Source organism: Delphinapterus leucas, chromosome 20 (assembly GCF_059928025.1).
Source record: "Delphinapterus leucas isolate spDelLeu-1000000601 "Yukka" chromosome 20, BTC_Dleu_Yukka2, whole genome shotgun sequence".
In the NCBI taxonomy this organism is placed as follows: Eukaryota; Metazoa; Chordata; class Mammalia; order Artiodactyla; family Monodontidae; genus Delphinapterus; species Delphinapterus leucas.
In genome coordinates this window covers 9,865,232-9,882,650 of record NC_143148.1, presented here as the reverse complement: position 1 = coordinate 9,882,650, position 17,419 = coordinate 9,865,232, and the positions used below count along the sequence as shown (strand labels likewise).

Genomic DNA, 17,419 nt, shown 5'->3' with positions numbered 1-17,419 from the left:
AATCCTAGGTCTCTTGCCCCCAGCCCAGAATAAGCACGTGACCACGGGCAAGTAGCTCTCCCCTCTACCATGCCTCAGGTTCCTCATCTGTAAAGCAGGTTATCGCCCGGAGATGCAAGTCAAGGTCTGTCTTGGACATCGCAGGACAGCAGAACCAGCAGCCACCTTGTACCGATCCTCCTGTTGGGCTTGGTTTGCCCACCCCATATGCCAACATCAAAGCCAAATTTTCCCTACAAGGAAGATGCTACCATTATCCCCATTTTATAGATGAGGCAACTGAAGCTCCGAGAGGGCAAGCCACTTGCCCAAAGTCACACAGCCAGCAAATGGCAAAGCCAGGACTTCAACATGAGTCTGATTCCAGACTTGTGAACACTGAGATCTGGCCAATCCCACGGGGAGACCCCAAGGAGAGGGGATAAGAAGGGTTACCTCACCTTGCCATCTACCACCTTGGTCTCCTTGGCCCAGTCCCACACAGAAAGCATGTGATCGTTGGACTCATCTACCGCACAGAGGAGGTTGCCCCCATTCTAGGAAGAGGAGAGAGGATGGGGGAGGGGCAGGCGGGTCAGGATCCACCCCCTCCCTCCAACACCTTGCCCACTGGGGCATTAGCTACTCAGGCCTGTTTCAAAGGCCCTGACCCAAGTCATGTGAAACACATGAAAATATACTCCCCGTCCAGGGCCACACACATTTTAAAGGCTGTTTACAATTTTCCTTTTGAAATGACTCCTCCCTAAGAATTTCCTCTAATTTCCCCTTAGCTACAATTTCTCTGCAAGTAGCCCGAGGTCAGGAATTCTTACTGAGAGCCTCTAATCTGCATTTTCCTAGGGAATGACTTTTAGGGCTGTGAAGTTAAACAGTTAATAAAGTCGGGATGATGTTGCTTTTTTATACCTGTAGTTAAACGCAGGTTAGTTTTGATTTTGCAAAGTTTTCCTTTCCCCCACATTTTGGCAACAAAATAGCTTTATTTCCCCAAAGTTCTCAAGTGTCTCCTCAGGTCTCAGAAAACCTGTGAGGTTCTTAAACTGTCTATGGGATGACAGGTTGTTTTTTATTCCCCGATCCATTGCAGCCAATACTCTGGTAAAATACAGTAAAACTGTAAAATATGGTTTAAAAAAAAAAAAAAAGCCCACCACTCACACACTTGGATGTTGTGTGAATGTCAAATTGCTGGACAAATTCCTAAAGGCTAACTCTCGATTTCTGTGCTTATCTCCTCCATACCTGCCAACACCCACTTAGGATGGTACTAGGAGCCAGGGCTGCCCTAGACACAGGGCTTAAAATGCCTAAGGGATAAGGACCCTTCCAGAATGAAAGGTGGTGTGAAAAAATAATGCAGAAAGCGTTAACTGACGTACAAAGGATCACTGAGGAGTTTCTCTGCGGAGCAATCATGACATATGGTCCCCTCATAAGGGCTAACAGAGCAGGCCTGTGAGGCCACAAATGTGGGCACACAGCCTGGAGGGCCAGGGGGCGTGGCCAGCACCTGTGACGCCATGATGAAGGTGTGGCCTCCAGCGCCAAGGGGCACCCGGGGCAGGTGAGGAGGGATGGCACAGGACTTACAGATTTGGAAAAGCCCACACAGCACACAGCTCTGTCAAACACCCCCAGGCCCAGTACGTGTAAGGTGGAGAGGGAAACGGAGTCCCAGACGCGCACGTGGGGCGGCAGTGGCTGCAGGGAAGAGAGAGGCCGGTTACCTGGGGGGCCCAGCTTCCTGACCCACCCACGACTCCATCCCAGTCTCCAGGTCCTGCCCCCTCCACTCTGTTACCTTCCCCTCCTTAGTGGTGCCTGCCACCTGTCCACTGGCGATGGTGACCATATCAGGGTGGACAGCCAGGCTGAGGAGAGAGAGGGCAGATGGACAGGGCTCAGCAGGGGGGTGCTCGCAGCACACCAGGACCCCTCCCACAGCAGGCCACAGTCTCGATGCCTGATTATTCATTCCGCAGTTTGCTTGAATGAGTTACTTAGTCAATAAACACTGATTCAGCTCTTCAGTAGCAATAAGGGTATACTCTCTGGGTACTCCGGCTCAGAAGCAAGACTCAGGCCTGCGGTCTCTAACTCAAGTGCCCAGAGGGCTCAAGCCTGTACCACAAACGGCCAGGAGAACACATCCATTTAAAAGGGCTGTCAAAAATAAAATAAAATAAAAGGGACTTCCTTGGAGGTCCAGTGGTTAACACTCCACGCTTCCACTGCAGGGGGCATGGGTTCGATCCCTGGTTGGGGAACTAAGATCCCACATGCTGTGCGGTGAGGCTAAATATAAAAAAATAAAAAATAAAGGGGCTGTCACCACAGGGCTCCAACACACTGTGGGATTGTCTGGGGTGCCCACTTGAAGTTTTCAAAAGAAGTGAAAAATTCAGGCATCTGAGTGAATTCACCGACATTTGACGTATTGATAATCAATCCACATTTTTTTCCCCCTGAATTCAGCCTGTTGGCCAGGGAAGGCCTGGCCCCACCCACCTCCCCTGAGTGTCCCAAGCAGGAAATATTTGGCATCCTCCTCCTAGGCCTCACCACTTGATGTCATCATTGTGTCCCAGGTAGTGCCGCTGCCTCTGCTCCTCCACACTGTATAGCACAGCCACAGAGGCCACGAAGTACACTATCTCCCCTGTGGGCAGCAGGTAAAGGTTGGCCCGGCAGTCTCGGCCACGGTAGCCATAGCTGGAGGTGCCCAGGGGCTGGTTAAAGAGCCTGTTTTGCATTGCATCTGCTGACTGACTCCCAGATGAAGGTCATCAGAGCTAGGTTTTCCTGTTTCCACTCTTACCCCTGTGGGAGGTTGAATGATGGTATCCCCCAAAAATATGTCCACCAAAATATTAACCCCTGGGAAGTGTGAAGGTGACCTTCCTTGGAAAAGGAGTCTTCGCAGATGTAATTAAGGATCTCAAGACGAGATCATCCTGGATTATCTGGATGGGCCCTAACTCCAGCAACAAGTGTCCTTATAAGGGACAGAGAAGAAAAGACACAGACACAGGGTGGGAGAAGGCGGTGTGAAGACAGAGATTGGAGTAAAGCAACTATAAGCCAAAGAACCCCAAGGGTTGCCAGTAGCCACCAAAAGCTGGGAGACAGACAGGGGCCTCTTCCTCATCTCTCCGTGGCTCCCGCACCTCCTTCAGGTCTCTACTCAACTGTCAGCTCCTTGGAGAGGCCTTCCCAAGCCTCTCCCAAATAGTTCCCAGCTATTTAAAACTGCAAACTGGAATTCCCTGGCAGTCCAGTGGTTAGGACTCAGCGCTTTCACTTCCGGGGCCTGGGCTCAATACTTGGTTGGGGAACTAAGATCCCACAAGTCGCGCCACGGCCAAACACAAACAAACAAAAAAACTGCAAACTCACACACGCTCAACTGCCCCCATCCCCCTCCCTCTTCATATTCCTGCAGTACAGTCATCAGCATCCCGCACGTTATCTGTTTAATTTATTTTGTGTCTCCCAAACTACAGTGTCTGCTCCAGGGGGGCAGGGACCTCTGTCCATTTTGTTTACTGATGTACCCCTCGTGACCAGATCAGGGCCTGGTACACAGCAGACATGAGTTCAATATTTGTTGAAGGAATGTGACCCTCCTCTGTTCAGAACTTTCTGTGGCTCCCCAGTTCCCCTAAGACAAAGCCCAAGCTCCTCCACTGGCCTGGTTTGCCCCTCCCTGGCCTTAGCAGGGCTTCTGCTTTGCTCTCTGACCTTGGAGTTTCTCAAAACACTAAGATCACTACTGTCACCCAGGTCTTGGCACTAACCTTCCCCTTTGCCTAGCACACGCTACCTGCCACCCTTCTCAGTTGCCCTGTCCTCAGATCAAGCTTCAGGCTCTCTTCCTCCGCTAGATTCATCCCACTTATCTGATCAATTTGTTCACGTCACCTATTGCTTAATGAGACTATCAGTTCCACAGTGGCCAAGACTGGGCTGTTTTGTTCTCGTCTACAACTCCTCCTCTGAGAAGCCTTCCCTGATGCCCAGGCTGGGTCAGCTGCCCTCTCTGGGTTCTCCCATCCCAGCCTGAGTTGTCATTGTCACGGATTCTGTCCCCACACTGGACTGTGATTTGGGGACTGTTGGAACCCAGCCCTTAGCCCCAGAATGTTCAGGAGACATTTGAATGAATGTCGATATGTGTATCCCGACCCCACAGAAACTGCTTCACCCTGCAGCCATTTGGGGCTAGGGAATGAGGCCTATACTGACTGTTGCTATCTCAACTGCTTTTCTTTTGATGCTCACTTATCAAGCCCAGCTTGACATGACAGCATGGTATTCTTTGACTCCCGCGAATATTTCCAGCTGCCTTAAAGAGGCTCTGGGCTCCCACATTCCTCCCTCCTCCAGAGCAGAAACCAAGGTCAAGAGAGGAAGACAGGGACTGGGTCCCTAAGATGCTGATCCCAAGCCCCAGTCTGCATTTTGGGAAAAGCCTGGGGCTCAGAATCAGAGCTCTTGCCTCAGATCTGCTGACTCCCTAGAACAGGGCTTGATATCCCCTCTCTTTTTTTTTTTTTAATTTTATTTTATTTATTTTTTTTATATAGCAGGTTCTTATTAGTTATCTATTTTATACATATTAGTCTATATATGTCAATCCCAATCTCCCAATTCATCCCACCAGCCCCCTCCCCCCTTGGTGTCCATATGTTTGTTCTCTACGTCTGTCTCTATTTCTGCCCTGCAAACCGGTTCATCTATACCATTTTTCTAGGTTCCACATATATACGTTAATATATTTGTTTTTCTTCCTGCTTGGTCCCCTCTCTTGACCTCAGTTTCCTCATCTGGAAAGAAAGGGTAAAAGTTCCCAACCTGCAGGCCTCAGAGAGCTCTCGGAGGCCACTTGTTGTAAAAATATATTCTCAATCCTACAAAAGAGAAGGATCATAGTATTCAACGTATTTATACTTGAAAGAGCTTTGAACAGTGCCTGGCATATAATAAGTGCTCAATAATGATTAGTTATTATTTTAATCAATCTCTGTTTATGGGGCCCATATGATGAGCACATTGTTTCACAGCCTTATGAATCTGAGATCACAACACCCATTTTTCAGAGGAGTCAACTGAGGCACAGAATGGCAAGGTGACTTGTCCAGGGTCACGTAGCCAGCCAGAGGCTGGGCTGGGGTTTCAACCCATTTCTGCCAGGCTCCAAAGACAGGGTTCTTAACCATTATCAACTTCTTCCATTTCTCAAATACACCAAGCTCACTCTGACCGCAGAGCCCTTAGACCTGCCGTGCCCTCTGTTCTTCCTAGGCTGGCCCCTGAATGTCCGATTCTCAGCTCAAATGCCCTCTCCTCAGAGAAACCCAGTTACTCCTCTCACTTGAGCTTAGTTTACTGTATTCCCAGACTGTGTGAGCTCAGGGAACACAGCCCACATGTAGACGAGGATCTGACAGATGGAGGGCGCTCAGCAAACATTTGCTCCTTGAATGAATCATAAAAGGTCATGTCAGCTAACCTGCCTTCCTCTGCTCCCTCCAGACTCCAGTTCTTCCTGACCCCTAAAGCCACAGAGGCCTGGAAAGTCCCACCTTCAGTACAAAGACCCTCCCTCCAGCTGAAGTCCCACACCAGAAAGGCTCTGGTCCCTTCCAGGCTGGGGGCGGGCGGGTTGGGAGAAGTGGGAGGAAGAGATTAAAGCAAAAGGATACACCCAGTCCAGCTTGAGACGGCGGGAAGGCAGCTCGGAGCGTGTATCCAGGCTGTAGCTGGGTGCCAGCTCGTCGGGGATCAGCATGAGCACAGGGCGGCCCCTCAGGAACATTTTCACGGAGCCCTCCTCTGCCAGAACACCCCCAGAGGTCAGGTGCTGACACCAGCCCCCAACCCTATTTCCTTTCCCCTTCCGACTTCACTTTTTTACTTTTTTAATTAGTAGAGGTGGGGAAAATGAGGCCAAAGAGGCACAGGCCCAGCCAGTAGCCAGGCTTCCTGACCTCCAGCTCTGGCTTCTCACCCCAGGAAGCCCCACCCATTCTCCCTACTTACCCATGCTGAAGATAACTTCTTTGGTTTTGCTGTCAGGAAAGGGAAAAAAAAAAAAAGAAAAGAAAGAAAGCCCTAATTAGCAGGCAAGTCAGAAATTGGGAGAAACCACTTCCCCACCCCAGCGCTCCCCGGAGGTATTTGATGAAAAATGGGGGCCGAGTAAGGAGCGGAGCGCTGCCTCTCTGCAGGCCGTGTGCTTTGCTCGGTTGATCTTGCAGAGCCTAAGACACAGGCCCAGAGAGGCAGTGATCGCCAAAGATCAAACAGCACGAAGTGGCAGGGACGCGATCCTGAAAGAGGAGCGTCACAGGTACCCCTCCCGCCTAATCAGCACGGTTCTCCCAACGCTCCCCACCCCCAGTCCCACAGAGCCCCAAACTTCAAGCAGAGAGGGAAGAGGTGAGGGTTTAAGGGAAGGGGCGTGTCTCCAACTCCCTTTGCTGACGGAAGGTGGTGATGCCCGCGGGTCTGGGTCCCCGGAGAAGGGGGAAACCTGGGATCCAGATCTCGGTAGCGCGAGGAGGAGGGGGGTGTGCCAGAGAGTCTCACCCAGCTCCAAAGCTACTCATGGCGGCGGCTGGCGAAGCTTCGGGGCCGGGGGTGGAGCCGGGACCGGCTCCGCCGCTTCCGGCCCTGGGAGGCGCCCACGCCGCCGCGCCCTGCCCCGCCCTCCACTGCCAACCCCGTAGCCGGAGGGTCACACTGGGTCTCAGGTCCCTGGCTGTGGGTCCTGATACCAGGCTCTTTTTTGGGGGGAGGGAGAGTGTTTTTTGAGAACATGGACTCGGGGACGTGTCTGCCTGAGTTCAAACCCCAGCTCTGCCGGTTCCTAGCAGCGTGGACAAGTTGCCAAACCTCTTGCCTCGATTTCTTCACTTTTAAATTGGGGATAATAAAAATACATACCTCCCGGGTGATTGCGAAGCTTAAATTAGTTAATTCGTGTAACATGCCTTGCGTGGTGCCTGGCACATAGCTTCTGTACGTGTTTGCCATTATTTCAGTGAGGTTGAAATGTGTGATTTTTGACTCTGGTCCTGCCTTAGTCCGGACCCGCCAAGCCCTGACCACGCCCACTGCATCAGGACTCCACACTCAGGTTTTTACACCGCCCAGACCTTCAGTGTGGCCCGGGCTCTGGGAACTTGACCACGCCCAACATTCTGATCATACACACCTCTCCTTCCGATCCTGCCCCTGAACTGACAGCTCTCCATGGAACCGCCTACCCTCCTCAGGTCCGGTTAAACTTCAGACCGTGACCACTTTCACCTAGAGTCCCTTCAAGCCTACTGATATCTGCCCACGCCCACATATGACCACGCCCAACTTTCAAACCACGCCCATTTCCACCTGGCAGCGCCCCAGGCTCCCCTCCGCCCAGCTTCTTGCGTCGGACACTACGGCACCTGGTCTTAGCCCATTACCCCCACCCCAGGTTCTGATTCTGCCCTGGCTAACCCTCTGGCCACACCCTCAAATTCCAATCACTTCCCTCCCTCTGATTACCCCATTTCCTGCAGAAACTCCTCTGAGGGTCCTGCCCTGGCTACATCTCTGAGACTCAATGGGGACTCTCCCCTTTACCTTAATAGCCACGCCCACAAACCTGGCTCCTCCCTAACTTCTACTCCGGCTCAACCAAGAGACGCTAATCATCCACGTCTCCTAGGTTCTAGTCCAGCCCCTTAATGCTTTGACCACGCCCCTCCATGTTGGTTCCGCGTTTCCATGCCTCCCAGTTCAACCACGCTATCTCAAGATTGGTCTCTCCGAGCCTCCGGCACTGTTTCCGCATTCTGAACTAGATGACCGCCCTTTAGGTTATCACCTCGTGGCCTGGGGCATCACCCTAAATTCCCCATCCTTTTCCAAGCCTAACTGGGGTCCTGGCCCCACCCATTGCGTCACGTCCCCGCTTCGGACACCTACCCTTCCTTTTTGGCGCTACAATTGCTGCTAGAGGATGTGGTGCGGCTGCGGGGGTCCTCGCGGCGCACTGAGGCGAGGCGCTCTGGTGACAAGTAGCGGCGGGCACTGCGAATAGAGAGCACGTAGGTAGGGGCAGAGCCCGCGAGGCCAGCAGGCGAGTGCCGGAGGCGAGCAAGAACTTCCCCGGACCTTCCACTGCTGGTGTTCGGACATATGAGTCCATCCGTTTCCACATAAACAGCCTCCGAGGTCTTGGAAGAAACTGGGGATCCTGGCTTCCGTGACTTACCTGCGCCCGGAGGTCGCCTCCTTTTTGGGGGAGGATGGGGACGTGGCATAGCCGCCCACGCGCCGCGGGGGTCCCGAGCCATTGAGGGGCGTCCTAGTGGGAAGGCCTTTCAAGAGCTGACACACTAGAGGAATGGGGTTAGAGGACAGAAGGGGGTAAGTGTGAGGTCCTGGCCCCAGTCCCTCCCATCTCACCCCTCCAGTTTAGTGAAGATACCCGAGGCTGTGGTGCCTAGGCGCGGAGGCGCCCGGCCCTTGGGGGTGCCCCGCGCGCGCAGAGCAGCGCCTTGCTCCTCGCATGCCCGCAGGCGACGCAGCGCGTCAGCCAGCGCGGCCTTTAGGACCGCCAGCTCGTCTTCCTGCAGCTGCAGCCGCTGCTCCAGCGCCGACACGCGGTCGTCCACCTCCATCCCGCTCGTGCCCGACAAATTGTCATCTGGAAGGCAAGGGAGCGCTGGCTGCGGGGGGCCACCCAGGAGCTACAACGCCCGAGGTGAGATGTCCCTCCAGCCTTCCGCGGTCTAATCCTGGGGCGAGCCACGCCCCCTTCCTCTCCAGTAACCTGGGGCTGGGACGCTTGGATGTGGGCCAAGAAAAGGGGAAGGAGATCCCCATAGCTCTCGGCCCTTGTCCGCACACTCCTCTCTGCTGCAGCGCCCTGGAGGCGTGACCTTAGGGAAGTCCCCTCCTCTCTAACCTTCTAGGAGACTACGAATCAAGAGCCTCTCGACTCTGGTTTTAAGATTCTATGACTAAGATGCTAAATACATATGAGTCATATCAACATTTTAAGGATGACACCAACTTTTCGCTAGTGACACCAACATTCTAGAATTGATTCCCAATATTCTCTGACAAATATCAAGATTTTATCGCGGGTACTAACATTCCCTCTCTGTTTCTAAGACTTTCCAAGCCATAAAGGTCGTGCCTGGTCCCTCGCCTTCGCATTCCCTCCTCACCAAGGGGTTCGACACACGAGCCTGCTGCAAGGACAGAGTTTCTGCGGCCCCTGACGGCAGATTTGGGAGTTGCAGGCAGCGCATCCAAGACCCGAGACCCACGGAAGGGAGATACCCGCGGGGATCTGACACCCAAGCTTTCTTCCCCGACCCGAGCTTCTTCTCTCTATTCCCCTCCTTTATTTGGCTTATGTACCCCATGCCCCTGATTCGGCTCTCCCTCTCCCCTCTAGGTCATGGGTGCAGCCGAATAACTCCTCCATCTCCCGCGGGGGCCCCCCCCACCCCGCCCATTTTCCCCGAAGTGGGAGGGGCAGAGGACCAAGGTGGTCCCCCCTCCCCCCTCCCTCCCAGACCACTCATACCCAGACTCATTGCTGGCAACAACCAAGAAAGCCCTGGCTCCCAGTCGGGTAGAAGTAAGGGTGGTACCATTAACAGGAACCGGGCGTGGAAGTAGCGCCTGCCATCCCCTGTCCGTAGGCCGCCCCGCCCGTCCGCTGGGCTCCGCAGTGCAGCCGTCTATCCCGTCCCTCCCTCCCCCCAACCCCCCGCAGCCCAATCGCCTGCCTGGCCTTGCCCGCCCTGCCCCCCACCCAGCTCCTCTCTGGCCGGGTGCCTGGACCTGCATTGGAAGGTGGGGGCCTCCCGAGGTCTGAGGGAGAGAGCTGTCAGGACTTGGAACTCATAAGAGGAGGAATCTCAGGGTCCCGTTGGCAAAACGTTTTGCAAAAGAGGAAACTAAGGACGGAGGTTGGGGAGTGTGCAGAGATCACTAAAGGTCAAACAGCCAATAGGTGAGGTGCAGGAGGGCCTGGTCACCTCCTTGTGCCAAGACCCCTCTTACCTACCATTAATAATACTACCCCCCCAAATGAGATCTGTTATAGGGAGCTTACACGTGGCAGGCACTCTTCTTGCAAAACACTGAGCACCTCACCTGGCTCTGGTTATGTGCTCAGTAAATCCAGAATATGATTAACTGTTATATGGTACCCAGTGCTCCCAGCAACTCTAGCAGCTGTAAGTATTATACCCATTTTAGGAGGCAAGAAGGTGGAAGGGGACTGAGACCTAGAGAGATGAAGGTGCTTGTGCATGGACACACAGCCTTTCAGCAGAACAGGTACATGACCCCAGGCTTAGGCACCCTGTCAGCCTGCCTCTTAGAGGGGCAGAGGAGACAAAATAAGCATTCTGGAGCTCTGCCAACTCCAGTGGTCCCTGACACTGTGCTGTGTGCCCAGGGGAGTGAGCCTCCAAATGGAAGACAGTTCCTTCTCAGGGCCCCTGAGTGAAATGGGGGAGCTTTCACCTTGGCCCTTCAACCCCCATCCAGAGAGCCAGCTGCATTCTGAGGCCTTGGCCTGCCCACCCCCCACCCACCATGACTCAAGTCCTCTGCTCCCTCCTGACCATTCCCCCACCTTCAGCACTTTTGCCCGGAAACCAGCCCCCACTTCCCACTTCTCCCATCCCTCCCTCCTCCCCTCTGCCTCCAGCTTCCCTCATCTGGGCCTGACACCCACAGTGACCTTTCTTGTATTGTACCCATTTGTCTAGGGAGAAGGGATGAGTCCTAATGGGTGGGAGGGGCGGGGCCTGAGGATTTGGGGGGTATAGTCGAAGCAAAGTCCTCTGGTCATCCTACCCAGTCCCACATCCAGCCCACAAGCCAACACCAAACACCACTCTCCCCCTAACCTGTCCCTCTGCTAGGGAGAAGGGGGAGGGTCCCAGAGGATTGAGAGGGGATTAGGGAACGCAGAGTTTCAGACCTCCAGGCCTCCCCCGCTTCTGCCCCAAGCTCCTGAGGTTCTGCTCCTTTCTCTCAGTTCAGCCACCTCCGAAAAAGGGGAGGGTTGAAGAGGGTGGGGGACTGGGATCAGGGCTTTGGGGATCAGGGAGCTTGCTCTAGGGTCAGGGTCCTGCTAGGGGAGAAAGGAGAATCTTCAGCAAGCGGCCAGGATGGGGACTTGGAAGGAGGAGGTTGGGGCAGGAGGAGATAGGTCCAGCCCTGGGCGGGGCCAGGGTCGGAACTGAGGAGGGGTCTCACCGTTGCAGTATTGAAGCAGGGAGGACGTGTCGTAGAGGCCGCAGAAGGCCGGGCCGCGCTCCGCCATCGCCCCGCCACAGCCACCGCCAGCCCCCCCAGCCCCAGCTCGAGCCTGGGCTCCCCCCCCAGGTCCTGCCTCCCGTTGCCATAGCAACGCCCTTCGTTCCAGCATCCCCGGCTCGGCCTGCCCGGCATCAGGCGGCCGACGCCGGGCCTGGCACCGGGGTCATCCCCCAGGATGCTCAGAAAGGGGGGGGGTCGGAACACCCCCTGCCAGGCCCCCCAACACAATCTTCGGGCCGGGATTGGCTGACCCGAGATCCCCCTCGGTACTGTCTGGTCCCGCCCACAACAGGCGCGTATTCTCTTTAGACACCCCCGCCTGTTCAGGACCAATGAGAGCCTGTCGCGCAGGCCCCCTCCGCCAATAGGGGTGCAGAAGGTTTGGAAGGGGCAGGGCCTTCTCTGCTTTTCAGCCCGAAGCATAGCCCCCGGCTCTTAGAGGAAGATAGGGTGGAAGAAGACACTCCACACCCCGCACACCTCCCTAATCTTTTATTGGATTTTCGAGAAGCCACCTTGCAAGACTAGAGCCTGACCCTAGAGTCTCAAATCCGCCCAGATATCCACTAGCTCCGCCCTGGAACTCTTATTCTAGCTCATTTCTTAGAACTCTTGTTTATTCTATCTACGCCCGCCCCCAGGGCTCTTAACTCCACCCCCAGAATCCTGAGGGGGGAGTTAAAGTTCTATTCCCGCCCCCAGAGCTTTTGGCACCGCCCCCTAAGCATCTCAGGGCGATGGTGCTTGGCCCAGAGCCCTTGACTCGGCCTCCTGATAGGATTGGCTCCGCCCCTTAAGTTTATACCCCTAACCCCAAGTCTGTTAGTCCCTCCCTAACCTTTCCTTCCACTTTCCTATTGGCTGCCCCAGGCCCTTAGCTCCTCCCCTACAGCGTTCATCTCCCATAACCTTGTTATCCAGTCCGGGTTTTGACAAAGGCCCAGCTGTGATGCCTGGATGGCTGGCGGTGTCAGTCAGAGGCGGCTCCGAAGTTGGGGGGAGAGGGGAGGGTAGAAACGCTGACAATGGACTTAAAGAATACTGGATCACCTTCTCCAAGTCTCCATTGAGGGTCAGCACCTAGAAATGACCCAGAACATGCTTTATAGCGGTGGGAAGTGAGCCCAAAGCAGAAGAGATTTGCCTCTGGATGGACACAAGCAGGCCTTGGAAGCCCAGGGCTTTAGAACCAAATTGGCCTGGGTTTGAATCCTGACTCCACCAGTTTCTGATTGTGACCTTGAGCCTCAGTTTCCACATCTGGAAAGTGGGGGGTCATTTCGTGCCTACTTCTTTCATTCATTTGAAAATTTTGGGACTTTCCTGGTGGCGCAGTGATTGAGAATCCGCCTGCCAATGCAGGGGTCACGTGTTCGATCCCTGGTCCGGGAAGATCGCACATGCCATGGAGCAGCTAAGCCAGCGTGCCACAACTACTGAGCTTGTGCTCTAGAGACTGCGAGCCACAACTACTGAGCCTGCATGCCACAACTACTGAAGTCCACGCACCTACAACCTCGCAACAAAAGAAGCCACTGCCAGGAGAAGCCCTCGCACCGCAACGAAGAGTAGCCCCTGCTCTCCGCAGCTAGAGAAAGCCTGCGTGCAGCAACGAAGACCCAATGCAGACAAAAATAAATTTAAATAAATAAATAAAAATGTTTACTGAGTGCCTATTATGTGCCAAGCTCTGTTCTAAGTGCTGGAGTTTCAGTGAAAAGCAAGTCAGCCCCAGAGTTTGCCCTCGTGGTCTGTGCAGCTTGTGGAGGAAGTAAACCACAATACAGAAAACAAGTAAATAGTAATAGCTAACATTTATTGAGCACTTACTATGTGCCAAGCACTCAGTTATTTTCATCACCATTTTACAGATAAAGAAACAGGCACAGAGGTAAGATAATTTCAGGTCCTGGCATTACAGAGATAAGATAGAGTGATATGGTCAGGGATGGGAGTGTGAGGCTAATTTAGAGAGAGTGGGGCCAGCGAAAGTCTTTCTGAGGAAGTGACATTTGAGCTGAGATGTAAATGACAAGAAGGAAGCAGTCACACAAGGCGGGGTGGGGGTGGGGGTAGGAAGTAGCTTCCCACGCAGAGGGAAGAGTAAGTGCAAAGGTCCAGAGGTAAGTATGAGTTTGGCATATTCCTGGGGCAACAAGAAGACCGGTGAGGATGGAGCTGTGGAGGAGGAGGAGAGCAGGAGGTAGATGAGGTCAAGGAGGTAATGGGCCTGCAGATCTTGCAGGACCTCGAAGATTGTGGGCAGATGTTGGCGGTTTGTCACTGTATCCTCCATAAGCCCTAGTGAGGCCACCTATGTAAATCACACATGAGAACAGTGCCTGGCACACAGTAGGCACGCATAAATGACAGCAGCCCCTATTCATTTCTCAGTGAAACCTACTATATAAGATCAATAACGGGTTCCAAGTGATGACCAAAATAGACGTGGGCCATTATCCTTCTACGATCACAGCTAACTGTGTTACTGACAGAAACAATGCAGGAACTCAGATTTCCTGCTTCCCAAACTCCTAATTCTCCCACCCTCCACCTCCCTGAGCTCCAATTCTAGGAGAGGAGAAATCAGACTCCTACATACAGAACAGTGCGCAGCAGGCTGCAATGTGCTAAGGGCTGTTACCGGAGTGCCCCCAGAGGCCTGTGGGAGCCCAAGGGAGTTCAGATCCTGAAGGCTCTTGTGTGTTGGGGGTGGGAAGTGCAACCAGGTTGTGAATGAAGGAACCACAGGGGGAGGAGTTTAGGCTGGTGGGTTGTTGGGGCAGGTGACACACAAAGATGAGTCAGTCCTTGCTCTGTGTGCGCACAGTGACCTTGGCCCAATAGCTTGGCTTTTCCTTCTCTGCCAAATGGGAGTCATCCCACCACCCACTTCCCAGGGGAGAAGAGCAGGTTCAGTGAGCTCATGCCTGTTAAGTGCTGCTCGGCACAGTGGGTTTTGGGTAAGGCTAATGGAGCTAGTTTTATTACAAGTGCTTTCTCAGATAGATGTTAAAGGCCCCGGGTGACAGGAGGGGGGAGGGGGCAGCTTTGCCAGGGGGCTGGGAGCAGGGCTCACTGTCATGCTTTGTCTTTTCTCTCTGCCTCTAGGTTTCCTTCTCTCTCTTCTAGGTTTCCAGCTGCTTTTCTCTCTCATCTCTGTCTCTCTTTATGTCTCCGTCTGGAAATTGGGTCCTTGATGTATCACTTATGAGCTAAGTCACCTTGAGCAAGTTACTGCCTCTCTCTGAGCCTCAGTTTCTTCTTCTGGAAAATGGAAATGAAAATGCCTCTGCTACAGGTCTGTTATGAGGATCAAGTGAGATACATATATGTAAAATGCCCAATATATGGTACAATCATTATTATTAATTAGCCTGATTTTGGACTGATTTTTTCTCAGCCTCTTTTTTTTTTTTTTTTTGACCATGCCGCGTGGCATGCAGGATCTTAGTTCCCCGAACAGGGATCGAACCCATAGCCCCTGCAGTGGAAGTATGGAGTCTTAACCACTGGACTGCCAGGGAAGTCCTTTCCTCTGTCTTTCTGACTCTTTCTTTCTTTGTGTTTCTCTTTCTACCTCTCCTTCTGTTAGTCTGTCTCCCTAAGTCTATACCTGGGCTGGGAGCTCCATGAGGGCAGGGCAAGGGCTATCTTGGCCATCCAGGCCCCCAGCATCACCAAGCCCAGGGCCTGATACATAACAAGTACCCAATAAAGTAAATTGAATCCAGCTCTGTGCCGAACCCGTGTTGGGTGATGCTGGGGACCCAGTAGTGACTGAGACAGCCCCAGCCCTGCCCTCGCAGAGCTCATGGTTCAGGAGAAGAAATCATTATTTGTTGAGTGACTGAGCTAATTTTGAGGTGGGCTTGGAAGACTTGACCAAAATTGTATGGAGGTATGTGAGGTGGAAAAAACTGCTGGAACCGAGGTTGGGGGGGCTGGAAAGGGTTTGAAGAGTCGGGAAGTGATGGAGAGAAGGCTGGAGAGCTCAGCAAAGGCCTGGAAGGCTGTGAGAGGAGCCTGAGGGAGCCATGGCAGGTTCCGAGCAGGAGAGGGACAGGGACAGGTTTGTGCTTTAGCAGGACCACTCTCACTGCCTGGCTGCTCTGGGGAGGTTGGGGGATGGATGGAAAGGAGAGGGACACGACTGGGGCAGCAGAACAGGGAGAGAAGGGTCCTGGATCAGAGTAGGGGCTGGGAGGAGAGGGAGGAAGAGCCAGATTCTAAAAACCAGGAAAGGGGACTTCTCTGGCGGTCCAGTGGTTAGGACTCCATGCTTTCACTGCCGAGGGCACGGGTTCGATCCCTGGTCGGAGAGCTAAGATCCCACAAGTCGCGTGGTGTGGCCAAAAAATAAAATTAAAAAATAAAATTAAAAATTAAAAATAAAATTAAATAATGTAATATAAAACAAAATAAGTACAAACCAGGAGGAAAATGCCAGCCTGCTCTCCATGACGCTAGGAAATGGGCTTGAGGGATGGCCCACCACCACCAGGGGGCAGCCAGGGCTCCAGGTTTGAATGTCTCAGAGGCTCCTCCCAGGGGCAGGGAGCATTGCTCCTTGATCTGGAGGTGGTGGCAGGTGGGAGCTGTCTTTGGGGCCCCAGCGGAGAGCCCCTCTGCTCTCCTGCCCTCCCATCCTGGCCTCTTGGTTCCCTGGAGCCCTCAGTCCACCAGCAAGAGATTATGTCAACACAGCCCTGCTGCTTCTGCCCGGGACAATATTTGCCCTCAGGATCTGGGAAGGTTGCTATGGAGACTGGGGATGTGCTGCAGGAGGGTGGGGGGCAGTGAGGGGGGAGAGGCAGGGTCAGGGGAAGCACCCCCCCTCCTGGAAGAGGGTGAGGGGAGCCAGGCCTCATCTCTGTCTCATCTCTATCTGATGGTGTCTTTGAGAGTTTATCCCCATCCTCATTTATCTGTGTTCCAAGTCTCTCTGTCTCTCTGGACCGTTTCTTCATCTCTGTCTCTGATTATCGCTCTGATACCTGTCTCTGGGTCTCTGTCTCTCAGGTCTCCTCTCTCTGAGTCTCTTTCTCTGTCCTTTTACTCTCTCTCTCTCTCTCTCTCTCTTTAGGTTCCCATCCCTAGGTTTCTCCACATCTCTGTGTCTCTCTTGGTATTATGTCTCTATGTCTCGGTCTCTCTTCGGGTCTTGTCTCTGTCTTTCTGGGTCTCATGTCCTTCTTTGTCTCTGTCTCTCTCTGGAGTCCCATGTTTTTTGTGTTGGTCTCTCTAGGCCCCCATCTCTGGATCTCTGTCTCTGGGTTCCTGTCTTTCTCTGGATCCTATGTGTGTGTGTGTGTGTGTGTGTGTGTGTGTGTGTGTCTCTGGGTTTCTGTCTTTCAGGCCTTGTCTCTCTGCAGTCCCCAGGGGGCCATCTTGGCCTCCCATTTCTGGCCTCAGTCCCTATGGGGCCCCCCTCTCCCCATCTCTCTCTGCCTCATTTCTCCTGCACCATCTGCCGGCACTCCAGGCCCCTGCCTGCTCCCCACAGGCTCTTCTTGGCCAGGCAGCCGCATGGGGGGAGGCACACGTCCCCCAGCTTCATCCTGAGGTGGGGGGAGCACTGCCTGGTCAGGCCTGGGGTGGAGGGAACAACAGCCTGGAGACCTGGGACCAGGGGACATGGAGAGAGAAAAACAGACAGACACCCTGAGAGGAGATAGGAAAAGAGGGAAGAGAAAGGAGAAAGCTTCAAGACAGGCAAGAAGAGACTGACCTGGAGAATGGAGTGAGCAAGAGAGATGAGGAGGGGGTGAAAGGGAACCTGGAGGGAAGAGAAAAGACAGTCTAGCCGACAAGAGCGGAAGACAGACAGAGTGCGGGCTTAGAGGAAAGGAGAAAGGAGACATTCAGGCCGAGGAGAGAGGAGATGGCGTGGAGAGAGATGGATGATAGAGAGAGAAGAACAGGGGGACAGGGCAGGGCTGCTTCTCTGCCTGCAGCTTCCAGAAGCGCTGAGCGTGGGGATGGGGGAGGGCCCCTGTGGCCACCCCTGTGGCCCTGGTGCCTCCTCCTCAGACCCTGGGAGACTGTAAAAGCCCTCAGGAGGGCTGAGATG

The 17,419-nt window shown here is 53.7% G+C and overlaps 1 protein-coding gene across 6 annotated transcripts in view; it reads right to left on the bottom strand.

Annotated features, from left to right (window-relative positions):
• Positions 1-11,470, bottom strand: part of EML2 (EMAP like 2) — a 40,409-nt gene extending 28,939 nt beyond the window's left edge. The window contains exons 1-10 of one of the 6 annotated variants that reach the window (XM_022585341.3): positions 11,284-11,470; positions 8,483-8,701; positions 8,267-8,390; positions 7,978-8,082; positions 6,046-6,074; positions 5,709-5,838; positions 2,566-2,715; positions 1,805-1,874; positions 1,594-1,704; positions 441-536 (exon numbers count right to left, since the gene is read on the bottom strand). In XM_022585341.3, the coding sequence (XP_022441049.2) occupies positions 441-536; positions 1,594-1,704; positions 1,805-1,874; positions 2,566-2,715; positions 5,709-5,838; positions 6,046-6,074; positions 7,978-8,082; positions 8,267-8,390; positions 8,483-8,701; positions 11,284-11,455 (1,206 nt within the window). In that variant the 5' untranslated portion in view covers positions 11,456-11,470. Of the gene's footprint in view, positions 1-440; positions 537-1,593; positions 1,705-1,804; positions 1,875-2,565; positions 2,716-5,708; positions 5,839-6,045; positions 6,075-6,538; positions 6,561-6,594; positions 6,638-7,977; positions 8,083-8,266; positions 8,391-8,482; positions 8,702-11,283 lie in introns of those variants that run through there. The other 5 variants (XR_016390912.1, XM_089902688.1, XM_089902690.1 and 2 more) reach the window with 5 other exon arrangements.
• Positions 11,471-17,419: the final 5,949 nt, after the last annotated feature.